This window comes from Vombatus ursinus, unplaced genomic scaffold (genome assembly GCF_900497805.2).
Source record: "Vombatus ursinus unplaced genomic scaffold, bare-nosed wombat genome assembly UNPS02014171.1, whole genome shotgun sequence".
In the NCBI taxonomy this organism is placed as follows: domain Eukaryota; kingdom Metazoa; phylum Chordata; class Mammalia; order Diprotodontia; family Vombatidae; genus Vombatus; species Vombatus ursinus.
In genome coordinates this window covers 257,028-274,418 of record NW_020953949.1, presented here as the reverse complement: position 1 = coordinate 274,418, position 17,391 = coordinate 257,028, and the positions used below count along the sequence as shown (strand labels likewise).

General features: G+C 37.6%; 1 protein-coding gene across 1 annotated transcript; it reads right to left on the bottom strand.

Annotated features, from left to right (window-relative positions):
* Positions 1–4,301: 4,301 nt before the first annotated feature.
* Positions 4,302–5,237, bottom strand: LOC114041282 (olfactory receptor 13D1-like). The gene has a single exon (XM_027859665.1). It carries the CDS (start codon positions 5,235–5,237, stop codon positions 4,302–4,304), a length of 936 nt encoding a protein of 311 aa, XP_027715466.1.
* Positions 5,238–17,391: the final 12,154 nt, after the last annotated feature.

The window sequence follows — 17,391 nt, the reverse complement described above, 5'->3', positions numbered from 1 at the left end:
TGCTGATGATTTCTGTGGGTTTCGTTTATAACCTCAAACTTTCCTAAAGTTGTTCATTATTTCAAGTATTTTTTTACTTGATTCTCTAGGATTCCCTAAGTATATCATCATATCATCTTCGAAGTGTGATAGCTTTGTTTCTTCTTTGCCTAATACCTACAATTTCTTTTTCTTCTTTAATTGCTAAAGAAGCAATTCCTTCCTCACACCATATTGAACAAGAGTGGTGATAATGGACATCTTTGTTTCACCCCTGATCTTATCAGAAATTCTTCTAGCTTATCCCTATTACATATAATGTTTGCTGAAGGTTGTAGGTAGATGGTACTTACCATTTTAGGAAAGACTCCATTTATTTCTATGCTCACTAGTGTTTTTCATAGGAATGGGTGTTGCATTTTGTCAAAAGCTTTTTCTGCATCTATTGAGATAATCATGTATTTTCTGTTAGTTTTATTGTTGATATGATCAATTATGCTGATAGTTTTCCTAATTTTGAACCAACCCTGCATTCCTGGTATAAATCCTACCTGGTCATAGCGTATTATTCTTGTGATAAGTAGCAAAATCTATTTGCTAATATTTTATTTAAATTTTTTTGCATCTATATTCATTAGGGAAATTGGTCTATAATTTTCTTTCTCTGTTTTGACTCTTCCCGGTTTAGGTATCAGCACCATATTCATGTCATAAAAAGAATTTGGTAAGACTCCTTCACCTGTTTTCCAAGATAATCTATATAGTATTGGAATTAATTGTTCTTTAAATGTTTACTAGAATTCTCTTGTAAATCCATCTTGCCCCGGAGATTTTTTCCTAGGGAGTTCATTGATTGCTTGTTCAATTTCTTTTTCTGAGATGCTGTTATTTTCAGGACTTATTTTCTAGGAGTTAATTTTTGTCCTTCCTTTTTTAAGCTATTGACTCTCTCTTGCATACCTCTCATTTCTTTTCCCATTTTTTCTTCTATCTCTCTTATAAGACTTTTAAAATCCTTCTTGAGCTCTTCTAAGAAGGCTTTTTGGGCTTGAGACTAGTTCATGTTTCCTTTTGAGGTTTCAGATGTGGGTACATTGACAGTGTTGCCCTTTTTCTGAATTTCTGCCTTGATCTTCCCTGTCCCCATAATAAGAATCTTTGGTCATTGTACATTTCTTTTTGCTCATGATGTTTGCTTATTTCCTGACTTTTAAAAAAAATTTGAACTCTTCTGCTAAAGAACAGGGGGCACTGACCCAAGCTTCTTGTTCTGGGAGCCCAGGGTCTGGTCACTGGCTTTGTGTGCTGGGACCTCAGGTGCTGGCAGTTGGAAGTGGTTCTGGCAGCTCACTTGGTCTTGGGCTGGAATCAGCAACACTGTAGCTCTAGGGGCAGGGATACTGAATCTGGCCCTTGGAGGATGCCTGCTCACCTGGGTCTTGTATTCCTTTCTTTGGCTCCTGCTCACCCAGGCCTTGCACAGGGATGTTTTGCTGCTGCAGGATTTCTCTCAGCCTGGAGGTTTACCTCTTGCAGTTGTGCTTCCCAGAATTTTGCTGAGGCACCAGGAAACTTGGCTGCCAGAGAACACCATGGCATGTGGTGGTTTTCTAAGCCAGTTTCTACTGGTTCCCCTGTCCATACTGAGGCACTCAGGGGTCCTGATGTTGGTGCTTGCCTGCTCCACCACCCTGGGGTTCAGGATCTCCCCATGGCATGCTGGGGTGGGGCTTTCCACTAGCTTACTGGGATGCCTCCTGTTCTGTACTGCTCCCCATCTCCCAGAGCAAGAGAGGTCTTTCCTGTTAGTCCCCCAAGCTTTCTAGGCTACAAGACTGCTGCACCCCATCTTTCTACTGGTTCAGCTATTCCAGGGATTTTCCTGGGGTGATATTTTCTGGTCTTGCAGAGGTCAATAAGGGAGGGTGAGAGCAACTTACTTCTTACTCCACCATCTTGGCTCCCCATTGTTAGTTTTTCTCAGTCCCTTACTATACTATACTATTGTTAAGTTGTTCAGTGATGTCCAACTCTTTGTGATCCTGTGAACCAACTGTCCACGGGGTTTTCTTGGTGAAGGTACTGGAGTAGTTTGCGATTTTTTCCTCCGATTTTATACAGGAATATGTTAAGTGACTTGGCCAGGGTCACACAGCTAGTAGGTCTCTGAGGTCTGATTTGAACTCTGGTCTTTCTGATGCCAGATCCAGTGCTCTATTCACTGAGTCACTGTGGTGTTTCCCACTATTGTTTAGTGGTCTCTAAATTTTGACTTTTGAACTGTAGGGAGACAAGTAGAAATGGCAAGAATACTGAATTTGGAGTCAGAGGATGGGAGCTTGAATTCTGGATCTGTTATGTATTATGATCTTGGTCAGGATATTTGCTCTCACTGAATTTTCCTTTCTTCTTCTTAAAATTTTATAATAAGAGGCTATCCCCTTCTCTGTCTAAATCCAGAGATATAATGAATACTTCCAGATAAGCTTGGAAAGTGAGGAGAACATTCGGATCCATGGCTAGATAGATACTTTGATTTGCAAATAGATGCATGTCCTTGGAGTCATCTTTAGCTCCTTCTTCTTCTTTTTTTTTTTTTGAGGCAAAGGGGTTAAGTGACTTGCCCAGGGTCACACAGCTAGTGAGTGTTATGTGTCTGAGACCAGATTTGAACTCAAGTCCTCCTGACTCCAAGGCCAGAGCTCTATCCACTTCGCCACCTAGCTGCCCCTTTAGCTCCTTCTTCACCTCACATTTGATAAGCAAAGGCTTATTGATTCTGCCACCACATTTTTCTTAACCCCTCCTTCTCTCTACTCATTACCTCTATCCTGGACTATTGAAGAAACCTCATAATTTGTTCCCCATCCCTGATCTATGCAGTTACCAAGCTGATATTATCAAAGCCTAGGCCTGATCATGCCACTCTTCTGCTCAATAAACTCCAGTTTCTCCCTATTACTGGTAGGATCAAACACGCTTTTATGTTTGACTTTTAAACCCCTTCACAATCTGACTTCAGACTTATATATTAATTCCCCTCATGGTATCTCATGCCTGCAACACACTCCCTCTTCAGTTCCACATCTTAGGCTCCCTAGTTTGCTTTGAAATTTTGCTCCAACACTGTTTTTTATGTGAAACTTTTCCTGATCTTTGCCAGCTTCTAGTACTTCCTCCCATATAAATTATCTTGTATTTATTTTGTATATACTTTTATCTTCCTGAAAACATGTGAACTCTTTCCAGAGTTTTTTTATAGTCTTGTATTCTAGCATCTAACCCAGTGTCTAGTACATAGTAGACCCTTAATAAATGACTGTGTGTTGATTAGTCAACGAAAAATGTCTTGGCCGATAGCTGAATGGATATAAATGAGTAATTAAAGAGCACTGTTAATATACCAACCTCATGATGTTGGACTGACACCTTACATGAGAGAAATTGGCAACTGACAATTCTACTTATCCTCCTCTGTGGTACTCTCTTAGCCTTGTCTTGTGTGGATCTCCTTTCTTTTCCCCACTTTAGATTTTTTACTCTCAGACTGAGTTCATAGATTGCCATTTAGCCTTCTAGATTGTTTGCCTTTGGAAACATCTAGTTTTGACCTTATCTGGTTTTCTAATGTTCCACTGATATCTTTCCTTGGACCACATCATTTGCCATCAGTCTAGTGTGGATTATTTCTCTGGGCTGGGTTTTACTACTCTTTATCAACCAGTCTTTTTCATTCTCTTTTTAGGAATCAGGGACCCAATAGGGAAAAAAAATCTCTTGATCCCCAGAGACAGCATTGAAAAGAACTCAATATCATCCAGAAGATAAAATAGGGAAGATGGTCTTTATTTCATCACATTTGGTGCATGGTCTCATGCAAAAACCATTATAATATTTTGGGGAAAGGGTACTGGGAGCTAGGAAGGTATTATTGGTGAACTACTTAATCTATGTAAGTTCCATATAAAGGCTAAATTTTAAATTTTAAAGGCTAAATTTTAATTGGTGCAGGAAATATATTTGAATTAGGGCAGAGGTAGGTAACAATACTAAGAGAGCATTTTTTCTTTACCAGTTGTATACTTTTTTTTGTTGTTGGAAAAATTCAGTCTATGTTAGAAGAAATTCCCATAAAAATTGATGGGTGATAGTTCATCTTCAGGAGTTTTGTTCTACCTATATTTGAAACTCTTTGCTTCAAAAAGTAAAAAAGAAGGAAAAAACTTCAGACACCTGAATACAATATCAACTCAACTTTCACTTTTCCAGTGTCAGAATCATGAGGAGAAAGGGGCTAATGACCAGGTTTAAGTATCTAATTATCACCTCTTGAATGGAAGTCTTTTCAGCACATTTCTCATAGCTGCATTCACCTCCTTGTTCCGCAGGCTATGGATGATGGAGTTCAGCATGGGGGTCACCACTGAATAGAACAACGTAATAAATTTGTCTGTAATTGAATTTTTGGACTTAGGCTTCATATACATGAAGAAGACAGTCCCATAAAACACAGTCACCACAGTCAAGTGTGCTGAGCAAGTAGAAAAAGCTTTTTTCCTCCCTTCTGCAGAGTTGATTCTCAGTATGGCAGAGAGAATAAAAATATAGGAGATAATAATTAACAATAATGGGGAGAATGCAAGTGTTATGCTGTCTATCAACATAACAATTTCATTCAAAGAGATGTCAACACAGGCCAGCTTTAGTATGGCTAAGATTTCACAAAAAAAATGATTAATTGTATTTTTCCCACAAAAGGGCAACCTTGTTGCAAGAGCTGTTTCCATAGCAGAGTTGAGAAAACCTACAAGCCAGGATGTAACCACCAACTGCACACAGTGTCTCTTGTTCATGATTGTAGGGTATCTGAGGGGATTACAGATGGCCATGTACCGATCATAGGCCATTGTGGCTAGGAGCACAGACTCTGTGGACCCCACAGCAAGGAAGATATACATTTGGATCACACACCCAGAGAAGGAGATGGTTTTTCTCCCTGATGAGAAGTTAGTCAACATTTTGGGGACAAAAGAGGATGTAAAACAGATATCTAAGAAGGAGAGATTACTGAGGAAAAAATACATTGGGATGTGAATGTGACAATCCAGGATAGTCAGAATAATTATAATAGTATTCCCCAATATGATTACCATGTACATCGCCAGACATAAAAGAAAGATGAACATTTCAGTCTTCGGGTATTCTGAAAACCCCAGTAGAACAAACTCCTTCCTAGATGTCCAGTTGAGTCCTTCCATTACATTTTCTTTCACCTATAGCAGTTCAGACAGAGAATAGTTGCTTAGTGATTGGTCCCTGGGGGAGTGGGAAGCTTAGGAAGGGGGGACTTAACCAATTAGTGCAAGCTGATATCAAGGAAGAAGCCAGAGACTAGAACCTGGAAGTTGTAGCTCTAGCCTGTATTGAAAAGGAAGTTCAATTCCATTCAAAAAGGATTCACTGAGCCCCTCCTATCTATCAGTCAATAAACATTGACACCCATTTAAAAACTCAATTAGACATGTAACCCATATCATAGGATTATCGATTCAGATCTAGATCTAAAGATCATCTAGTCCAATCCCCTCATCTTATAGATGAGGAAACTGAGGTCTAGTTTGATAACCATCATTTTTAGCATATTGAATCTTCAATAGGGAGAGCAAGAGGTTAATGACCCAAGGAAAAGCTTCAAAATTTCATCATTGGCCTGCTGAACATCCCCACCCAAATGTCCTATAATCTTCTCAAACTCAAAACGTCAGTTCGGCACCGTGAAAAGAACACTAACTTTAGAGTCAGAGAATCTCAGTTCAAAATGTCTGAGGCTTAATGTGACCTTGGGCAAGTCATGTGTCCTCCCTAGGTCTCAGTTTACTCACCTATTGCTAACTGTTGGAGTTAGTAATCTAACTCCAATTAGATTACTCCATCTGATTGGAGTAGCAACATCTCCAATAGTTCTTACTATTGGAGTAACAACACCAATTGAGGGTGTTACTCATCTAACACTCTCTATAAAATGAGGATGCTAGATTACTTTGAGTTTACAGTCTCTACAAGCTCTAATTCAATAACACTATGACCTTTAATCCCATGATCTTGTTCTTCAAACTCATTCCTATTGCAACCTTCACACCAAGACCCAAAGGTGGATGAGGCACAATTCTAACCCTGAAGGAGTACACAACATAGACCTATCAGATGAAAGAGGGCACCAGCCAAGATCTCTGAATAATTATCTCAAATCTCCTCTTTCTGTGAGAAAAAAGATGCTTAAAATTGCTCCTGAGAAGAAACAGTTTTATGACTACTGACATTGTTGATAAAAATAAATAATAAGGACAGGTTAAACTAAGCTGTGTCAGCAGTAGCCAGGTGTTTCTGGTTATTCAGATGCAAACTCTGAGTAGTCTAATGGCCTCATTCTATAGATGAATAAACCAAGACCTAGGCAGGATAAATGACTTGCCCAATGTCACATTAAGCCTGAGACTTTCTGAACCAAGGTTCTCTGCTTCCAAAGCCAATGTTCTTTTCACTGTACCACACTGACATTTTGAACTTGAGAAGATTATAGGACATTTGAGTGGGGATGTTCAGTAGGCCGTTGATGAAATTTTGAAGCTTTTCCTTGCATCGTTAACCTCTTGTTCTCCCTATTGAAGATTCAATATATGAAAAATGATTGTTACCAAATCATTAAATTCACCTCAGTAGTCTAGTCATCATTAAGCCTGAGTCCATTGACCATAAAACTTTGCTGCTTGGTAAGCAATCTCCTGTGTTTGCACATCAAGTGCTTCCTTCTCCAGAGACTACATTGGAATTTCAGAAACTCATAATAATCTGTGCTTGTAATGACCTGCCAGATACTTTCTAAATACTTCTTTTCACTTGGCCAAGTATAAGAACACTCTTGATGTGATCAAAGAATATCAAAATTTCTATTTACCTTCAAGCATGTGTGATTTTCTTCTTTATCTGCTATTGACTTGATTTCTAAAGCATCTTAGAATCCCAACAGGCTTTGGGTTCCTCTCCTGGAACAGTTTTTCATGAAGTGATCAAACACAAGATTCTCAGAAATACCAGCACCAATAACATATTCTTTTTGCAGGAAGACTTTCACCGGGGAGATTTTTTCTCTCTCTTATCCAGAGCGATAGGAGAAGTAACACAGTCAGACCTGGCTTATGCTTCTGATACATGAAAGAAGTCCTGCATGAGACTACTAAGGTGATCTCACAGAACATTCAGCTGTGTAACTCTAGCTCTTCCATAGTCCCTAAAACTGGGATCAAGCTCTGGAGGACAAGGGCTGCTCCGGGAAAACAATTTCATGCTTTCTTTTCAGGGACCTACTCCATCCCTTAGGCAATTTCAACTTGAGACTCAGGAACTTCAGTATACCTTGAGGAATATTATAGCCCAAACTTTTGCATATTACACAGATGTAATTATCTCAACTTGGTTTTTGTTTTCTTGTTTTGTTTTGAAGCAACAATCATTCCCAGTTCTGGCTTTTTTAGAAATATTTTGTTGGGCTATCAGGCTCTTGTCTTAAAGAACACTTCTCAAAGATGTCAGAAACCTGAAATATCAAGAATTCTTTTTGTATTACAAATATTGCCTACATATTACACCAAAAATTGCTCAGAGGAATATGATTATTTACACATGGATAAAAATAGAAGAAACTATAACTCTGTGGAACTGAAGCTGAAAATCTGGGGATGCTGAATTTTTGCCCATAGATTAAGTGGAGGGCAGTAAACAGCAAAAAAATTTCCTGTATTGCCACTGGTCAGGACTTTGTTCAACAACTGAAAGTCTAAAAAATTGCTTGAGTCACAGAGAAATTAAATAAATTGCCTAGGGTCACAAAACTAGTATATGTCAAAAATGAGATTTGGATCCAGGTCTTTCTGTCTTTGAGGTCAGCACTCTATCTATTGCAACTCTACTTCTCATAAACAATCATGATGATTCCCATATTAATATCTCCAGTCCTGACTACTGATGAGAATTTTAGTCAGTGGAGTTTGCACTGACTCCAGAGTCCCAGGACCCAAGTTTGAATCCCATCTCTGTCACTTGCTACATGTATAATCTTGGACAGGTCATGACCTCTCTGGGCCTGAGATTGGTATCTATAAAATAAGAGGAATTGGGGGCAGCTAGGTTTCACAGTGGGTAAAGCTCCAGCCTTGCACTCAGGAAGACCCGAGTTCAAATATGACCTCAGACACTTGACACTTTCTAGCTGTGTGACCTTGGATAAGTTCCTTAACCCCTATGCCTCACAAAAAAAAAGCAAAATAAAGTAAGAGGAATGGACTAGATGGCTTTCTTTCAACTGTAAATCTGTCATCTTATGATTTGTTTAACTATAAAAACATTTGCCTCTGTCTTAATAAAATTAATAAAATAAAAATTAAAGGTAGATAAGAGGAAAAGAAACATGTTATTATATAATTCATACTGGTGAGTCATAAAACACTGAGAAAAATGATAAATCCAACACAATTCAAACATATAAAACATCATATATCCTCACATCTCTGGACTCAAATTGCCTACTCATTTGTATTTATTCACTTTTGCAAAGAATTGGTGGCTTTAATAGGAGTCCTTTTTAGTCCCTTCTACTGATTCACCTGGCAGAGAATTTGGAGCTAGTGGACCTGGGTTAAATTCATACTACTGTGTGAGCTTGCACAAGTCATTTAATCTCTCTAGATCTCAGTTTCCTTTTCTGTCAGGGTGACCAATTTGAAGTGTATTGAAATAGTCCACGCAATAAGTGATGAGGGCCGGGGCAAGAATTTTTGTTGTGTGAGTGGAAAGAAGGAGATGTCTATAAGAGATGTTGTAAAGATAGGAAATCATTTTGGAAGCTCTTTGGAGGATGGATTGGAGTGGGGAGAGATTTGAAGCATGGAGATCAATTAGATGATTATTGCAAACCCAACTTTGGATTATAACAATCATCTGCTCTCTCCATTCTTAATATTGAATGAAACCAGAGGTTGTCATGAAACTGAGCTGATTTTTATGTTATCTAGTTACAACTTTTTATGTTATCTAATTACAACTGGACCTTCATGGTAGCAAGGCAACCCTACTCCCCTCTAACAGATTCCTTATCTCACTCACCATTGCTATTTCAAACATTCTTATTTCTCCTCAAGTGTCAACTGAGAATCTCACATCATGCTTCACCAAAAACTTTAAGGCTGACCAGCATGAAGTCCTTATTCTCCCCCTTTACTCATATCACATTTATCCTACATCATCCCTCACTCCACCTTCACTCTATTTTCTGATGAAGAGTTAGACCTCTTTGCTAAGACCACTTCGTCTACAGGTACTCTGGATCCAGTCTCCCCTAGTACTTTCCAGCAAATTGGCCACACTGTCATCCCACTTTTTTCTCTATTCTTCAATATTTCCTTATCTACTGGCTCCCTATTTACTTCCTGCATACCTATCTCTCTCCTATCCTTAAAATGTTCTCATTTTATCCTACCATCCCCCATAGCCTTTGTCTTATATTTCTCCTTCCTTTAAACTCTTTGAAAAATACTCAGTACCTCAATTTCCTTTTTTTTCTCATCTTTTTTCAATCCCTCTGTAACCTGGCTTTAAAATTCAACTGTAACTGTTCTTTTCAAAGTTAGCAGTAATTTCTTTGCTGCCGAATCTAATTGCTTTTCCCAATCTTCATCCTTCCTGAGCAGTCTATAACATTTGACTCTGTTGATCATCTCCTATTGTACCCTCTTCTCTCTGGGTTTTTGTGACCCTGCTCTATCTTGGCCCTCCTCCTACCTGCTAAATTACTCCTTCTCAGTCTATTTTACTACATCTTCATCTATATCATACTTCCAACTGTGTGTATCCTCCAAGGTTCTTTTCTGGGTCCTTTTTCCTTTTTTCCCTGTACTATCCCATTTACTTGTTCAGCTTTCTGGGTTCAGTTATCATCTATATGCAGATAATTTTTCTGATCTATATATCTAGCCCTAATCTCTTTTCTGAGTTCCAATATTGTGTCTTCAACATAAGGCCTATTTGAATTTTTGAACTTGATGTCTCATAGTTATCTTAGAATCAACATGTGTAAAAGAAAACTGTTATATTTCCCCCCAAATCTTACCCTAGTCTGAACTTTCTTATTATTGTTGAGGACAGCACCATCCTTCCAATAACTCAGTTTTGAAATTTCAGTGTTATCATTGATTCCTCACCCTTCTACCCTACATATCCAATTAATTTTCAATGTTTTCATTTCTACTATTGAAAGTTATGTTGACTCAATATCCCATTGTTCCCAGTCCTGCTTATCAATCTGTGTTGGGGGAGGCATTACCCAGTCCCCTGATATTTGTCACATAGCCAAGTCATCCCCTATCTGTGACCTTAATACCCCTACCTGTAAATTCTCATGTTCTTGTTACCTTGGGGAGGAACTTAGATACAAGTGCCCAACTTCTTTTGCTGAGGTGGACCTATATGAATTGTTTTAAAGTTACCTATAAAACCTAGCCCCATTTTGAAGCCTTTGCTGATCTTCAGTGATCAGCTCATCAATGTGTTGCCACCTTGATATATTTAGAATAAACTCTGTCTAAATTTCTTTATCCTGAGTTTTGCCTCATTAATCAAGGTAAAAGCCCAAATGAAGAATTTTCCTTTCAACATTATCTTCACATCTCTCCCCTCTTTCTCTGTCTCTCTCTTTCTCTGTGTCTCTTTCCATCCAAATTTTTGTTTATATACCTTTCTCTCCACTCATACAACCACACTCCTAGTCCAAGTGAGAATTGATAAGGAAAGACAGTGAGACATGCATTAAACTCTTAAAAAAGGAGAGGGACTTACTTGACGTTCAACAGATCAGGCCCACCAAGATCTGAATTGAGTGATAAATACGAACATATAAACCTCAGAGGAGAAGAGGTTACAGGATGATGGTATTAGAAGGATAGTCTGAAAGTCACAATGGTGAGTTGGGGGTATGAGAGAAACTGTCCTTATCCAAGAGGGATTAGGAAAGAGAAGAGTAAAAACTCCTGTGTATGTCTGCTACACTAATATTTTATTCTAATTAAAGGAAGTGGTTCCACATTTCTGTAACTTGGAGTGGTTTTCAAAGTAACAATTAACCAGTAGAACGAGATAGGGAAATGTGACATTTTTCTTGCTGTCTAGTTCTTCAAAGTTTGGCTTCCTTATTCATTGAAATATTGTGGAGTTCCCAAATGTAACAGATGCATATACATGTAAATGCAAAAGAGATGCAATGTGGCCAGGGGGCTGGGCTTAGAGGCAAGAAAACCTGGGTTGGAGTTCTGCCTGTGACAAATGACAAAATTGTTAATGTAATTGTTAATGTAATGACAGAAGATTGTTAATATCAATTGTAATATGGACTTCCTAATCCTCTTAGTCATCATGACCATGTCAAAATTCCAGTAATTTTCTGACATTCCTACCATTAAGATAATGAGATTAAGCTAAGCTGAACCATACCCTCGGTCCCCCAGCCCAGGGATGTTGCCTTGGGGGAGCCTGGTTCAAGCTGGATCTCAGCTTCTACTGTCCTTGCCTCCTTCCTTTTGGATTCATGGCATGAGGAACAAAACAAGCAAAATGAAGTGATTTTCCTCGCCCAGATTGCCAAGGGCCATTGAGGTGTCATGACCAGGCCTTGCTACCTCATACTGTCTCCTCCCCCTCTCCTCCTAAAACTATAAAAACGTTTTCATGGATCTCTTTGGTTGAGAAATCCACTGGACATCCTACAGGTGTCAGGTTTGCCACCATGATGTCTCAGTTAAAGACGCTTTATACTTCAGCTCATGGTTTTTGTTTATTTTAGGACTTGATACATATAATAGCTATGTGACTATTAACATAACAAGTCTATTAACATCTCAGCATCCTCATGAAATTTTCTAAAGTTACCTTCCATCTACTATGTGTGTATCCTATATGTGACTATATGTGTGTGTATGCACACACACATACATGTACATATATATGTGTAGGTATAGGTACATATATGTATAGCTATAGATAGATGTGTGTGTGTGCATAAACATATATATACACACACACACACAAACACTTACAACATGCACACGCATACACACACATTCTATCCCATTAGACTGTAAACTTCTTTTTTGTTTTTCTTGTTTATTGAAGGTTTTGTTGGGGAGAGAGGAGTTAGCTCTAGTGTTGCCAAAGAAAAGAAGAAAAGAAAGAAAAGTGGGTAATTGGATAATTTTTTAAGTGCACGGAAGAGAGGAGAAAGATGCTCAAAAGGAAACACAAATAAACAGGACAGCTTTGAAAGAATCATGTGTACTTTAATAAGATCAAGCAATAAATAGAGATTTCAAGTTTCACAAATTAATCTTTTTTCTCTCCTACTACATATAAAGAAAGGTTTTTTGGGTGTTCATTAAATTCAGAATTAATTTTTTTAAAGAGAGTTAACTCCTTGAAAGCGGGGGATGCTTTTTTTTTTGCCTTTTATTGTATTTCTGAGGCTTAGCATAGTGCTTGGAGCAGAGTGTGTACTTAAGAAATGCTTGTTGATAATTTATGGATGAGTTATTATTCTAGTGGATGGAGTTCTTACCCTAAAACTCTCCATTAACTGACAAAACCATAAGTTTAGACCAAACAAATACAAAACAAAAAAAAATCAGAGTTCAATGGAAATAGGTTTAAAAATTATACCCTAGTTTTGTTGCTTAAAATTGTTTTATTCATATTGATATATTTTATTTTACATTTCCTTCAGCTCAAAATATATGTTATCTGTGCTGCTACCATTTCCTAAAATACTCCAGGTCTTACCATCTGGCATGCCTTTGTGCCCTACTGCCATCTTAACTTTCTGTATAGCTCATATGAACTTTGGGGTTTTGGCCTTATTCATTTAGGAATCCCCAGCCTTTCCATTCTCAAGCTGAACTTTCTTTGATGTGTCCTCTCTTCCAATTAGACTGTGAACTTTTTGAAAAAGGAGAATATCTTGATTTTCCTCTGTATCCCTAGTGCTTAGCACAATTCTTGGTAAATAATAATCTTTTTTTTTGTTTATTTAGGCAATTAGGGTTAAGTGGCTTGCCCAGACTCACACAGCTAGTAAGTGTTATGTGTCAGAGCCTGGATTTCAACTCAGGTTCTCCTGACTCCAGGGCTGACACTTTACCCACTGTGCCACCAAGTTGCCCCAATAATAATCTTCTTAATAATTAAAAAAATCAATTATTCATCCTGTTTGTTTTACCACATAATATTGCTTTGAATATTTTATTATACATGGTACCCTTCCTTCTATCTTTGTTTTTGGGATATATGTCCCATACTGGTGTCTCTAGGTGTCTCTAGGTGTCTAAGGGAATGGAAGTATAGTCTCTTTTTTAAGCATAGGTCTAAACTACTCTCCAGAATTGTTAGACCAACTCACTGGCCTACCAACAGTGTATTATTTTGGCTGGCTTCCTTCTTCCAACATTGACTATTTCTGTTTTTGACATCTTTGCCAACTTTGGGGATGTGAGATAAATCCTCAGAGTGCCTTTGATTTGCATGGAAATAGGGGTTCAAATTATCTACAGCATTGCTCTGCCCCATTACTGCAAATAATCAAGATCTGGGACTTCAAGTTATTTTACTTTATGATCAATAAATTGTGAGAGGGGGAATTGAGCAGTTTCGACAAAGCTGTTAGAATAGATGCAGAGGAAATTCTTTATCGTTATCATGAGGTGGATTAAGGACCTGAAACAAACACTTATCCCTGATAATCTTTCCACTTGAAACCAGAAAATGGTTTCTATGTAATTAGGTCTTTAGGGCATTATTCCTGAAGTACTAAAATGTTACAAGTTCTACAAGCCACAATTTAAATTACTTCAGGGACAAAATAAATCCCAAAGAGCAAATAGGGATTAAAGGTGCCTTCTAGAGCCCATGGCTTGTCCTTTTGAAATGGACCTCCACTATGGGGTCAATGATTCTATTTGGGCTTCCTGCCAAATGAAGTTGTCCTTAACCTTAAATTATGCAACTGTCTTTCTTCATTCTTTCTCCATTTGTGCACAAAAATGGTTTAAGTATACTACCTTGATAATTTTTCAGGAATAAATATGTCCTGAACATGCAAGGTCTTTTACTTGTTATAACTGCAACTTCATGAGAGAAGTAAATAATCATGACATCCTGGAGCAATGCAGCTCCCCTTTAGGACTGACTTCTTTGGGAACCCATCAGCTGAAGAATCTTCAAAAGGAAATTGAAAAAAGTTGAAGATGAAAATAAAAGGAAAGCAATCTTTCAAGAAAAGGTAAATTGAGTTGAAGACCGTACACATGCTAATCAGTCAGTCTTGAGAAACAGAGCAATACTCTGTCTAATGCTACTGAGTTGAGTTAAATAAATGGTTTCAGAGAGGAGGATTTAGGCTCCATGTAAGGGAATTCTTTCTAACAATGAGTACTGTCCAAAAATGGAAAGGGTTTCTTTAGTAAATAGAGAGTTCCCATCCCTGGAGGTCTTTAACCAGAGATTGAGTTGGTTTGATGGGGGTTATTGAAGATACAGATCCTATCCTACTTAAATTCTATGGTTCTATATGTCATGCCTTGTACACACTGTGAAGTCTTATTGTTGAGAGGTTGCCATGCAAGTATGTATTTGTATTCTAATCAAAGAATGTAACTATCACCTGAACTAACAATTTAGTGCTTAGAGAGTGTTCAAATCTGCTCTCAGTAGTTTTATGTGTCTAGTAGTAGTAATAGTAGTAGTAGTAGTAGTAGTAGTAGTAGTAGTAGTACTAGTAGTACTAGTAGTAGTAGTAATAGTTTGTTATGGTGGACATTGAAGGAAAATAATCCAGTATATTCTATCTCCATTGGTATTAGGATAAATGTCAATATTGCACTCCTCTCTCATCTCCTCTCTCTCTCTCTCTGTCTTTCTCTTTCTCTGATTGTATGTAGTAATAGTAGTAGTATGGTAGGGTAGACATTGAAGAGGAAATAATTCAACATATATTATCTCCATTGGAATTAGGATAGGTATCACTTTTCCTCTCCTCCTCCTCCTCCTCCTCCTCTTCCTTCTTCTTCTTCTTCTTCTTCTTCTTCTCTCTCTTTCTCTCTCTCTCTTTCACTATCACACAGAAGAAAAAAACTTGTGTCATTGTGTTACTGCCTGTGCCTTAGAGGACAAGTATGAAAGTCCTGGTGCACAATATCATTTAACTTCTAGCTTTTGTTTTGCTTTTCCATAAATCATCCCATCATTTAAAATAAATTGACGTTTGGATGAGCTTTGTGGTCCTGTTCCTACTTAAATTCATGGGAGATGCATGAATCTCTGGAAAAACCACATTACCCTAAAATGTATGCTTTCTATGCCTGTTACAGTGCAGAACCAATATGTCTCCTATATTGCCTCTTGCTCTAACATGGTTATAAACTAGTGGAGTATCATGAGTGGAAGACTCAAAAACATGTAAAGGCCATCAAGGTAGTGGAACATGGGGAATGATGCACACAAATTGAGCAAGGAATATTGACTAGCTGGAGAGAAGGAAGGAAGGGAAAGTGTGCCACAGATGATCTAGAAAAAAAATGGCTTCTCATTTTAGCTTATGTTAGCAAGAGTTCTCTTCTTGCAACACTGTAGTGGGGAGGGTGAAGAAGCAGGCAGAGCAGGAACATACCAGATGACTTAGAGCTCCTTTCTCTTTCAGGTGTTTCTTAGCCCCTAAAGCAAATTTCTTTCTTGAACCACCTCCCCCAGAGAGGAGGTAAATGTCCTTGATGTGCTCTCCAAAGCCCTGTCCTACATTAATTCTCTCAGCTAATTCCATTTGTAAACTCTAATGGGCAGATTCCACCTACACAGAGGTCTAGAGGTCCAAAGAACAACCACCCCAAGATGTCACTGAGCTCCCCAACAGTGTGCAATGTAAAGAATGCCTTTCCAGAGAAATGAAAAGATAGCAGATGTCAGTTAAAACAGGTGTCATTCAATTCATCACCAGTCTCCAATGTCCAGCTTCAAAACACTTGTTTTAGGAAGCTCATGAAGTAGAATTCAATAATAATGACACAAGCATGTTACAGGACTCAGGTTCAAGACTGAGCAAATGCAAACAAAAAGAGAAATATCAATATGATATTGAAAAGATACAACCGAGTATTACTTTAAAATGCCACCTAGAGTAAAAAATACCACAGGCACCAGAGTACAAAGGGGAAAAAGATTCTATTTATTTCTGAATAACTTCAAAAGATAGAGTTCCTCCGATTAAAAATAATAAAATCAACATGGTATTTTGATCTTATAAGGTTTAGCATCAAATCATACAAAATGCTATGTTGTTCTGGTGAAAATTAGTTTTATTGACTCTGTTATGACAAGAGAGATACTTAGGGTCATCCAAATAGTTAGTGGCCAGGGAAAAATTGGATCCTATCTCTCAGAACTTGAATCCTGTCATTGTTGCATTAAAAACAGGCAAAAAACCTTTTTTTCTGCTTTCAACACTCCTATTTAGCACAATATAATGTGAGTTATCATAAGAGTTTCTTTTAGATTTGATTTATATATCAATGATTACGATATTTTTTTTCTCATTTGAATCTCACAAGAATACTATGAATGAAATACCACTCATATTCTTCCTATTCACAGATGAATTGAGGCTCAGAATTTAAGCAACTTGCCAGTAGGATTATACATACATAATAGGGAAAACAGAAAAAATAAAGCATTAGAATTAATATAGGAAATTAGGGATAGGAATAAGGATTGTACCTGTGATTTAATAATGTATAATTATTTGTGAAAAATTCTCAAAAAATTAAGATACTAAATGAGCTGAGTAAGGTTGTAAGAAACAAGCTACACTTTAAAGAAAGGATCCCTGATAAGAATAGAAATCCCAGTAAACAGAACTGCATTCTCAGTGATATGGACATTCCCTCCAATTCAGAGGTCACATCCCCCTGACCATATCTTCCCATAAATTCACCACAAGGGATTCATTTCACTTGCTTGATGATTTTGGTATTTTTGGCAGTGCCTAGATACCAGTGGAATATGTGAACAGTACACTGGCCCGTATCTTGCTTTCTGGAAATAATAAATATATTAACTATCTGTTATAATAATACTTATAACATAATTAATAACAGATAAAGTAATTATCTGTTATAATAATAAATATATTAACCATTGTCACCAAATTAATTTATTAATATATTTTATAGCTGTCAAAATGCCGATGTTTTCTTTGCAAAACCAGATTAAAATGATGGAATTTATGTAGAAAAAATAAATTGCCAACAATATAAAGGGTTAAGCAACTCA

Coding starts and splice junctions, on each gene's coding strand:
- LOC114041282 (XM_027859665.1), bottom strand. CDS start 5,237: ATGGAAGGACTCAACTGGACATCTAGGAAGGAGTTTGTTCTACTGGGG.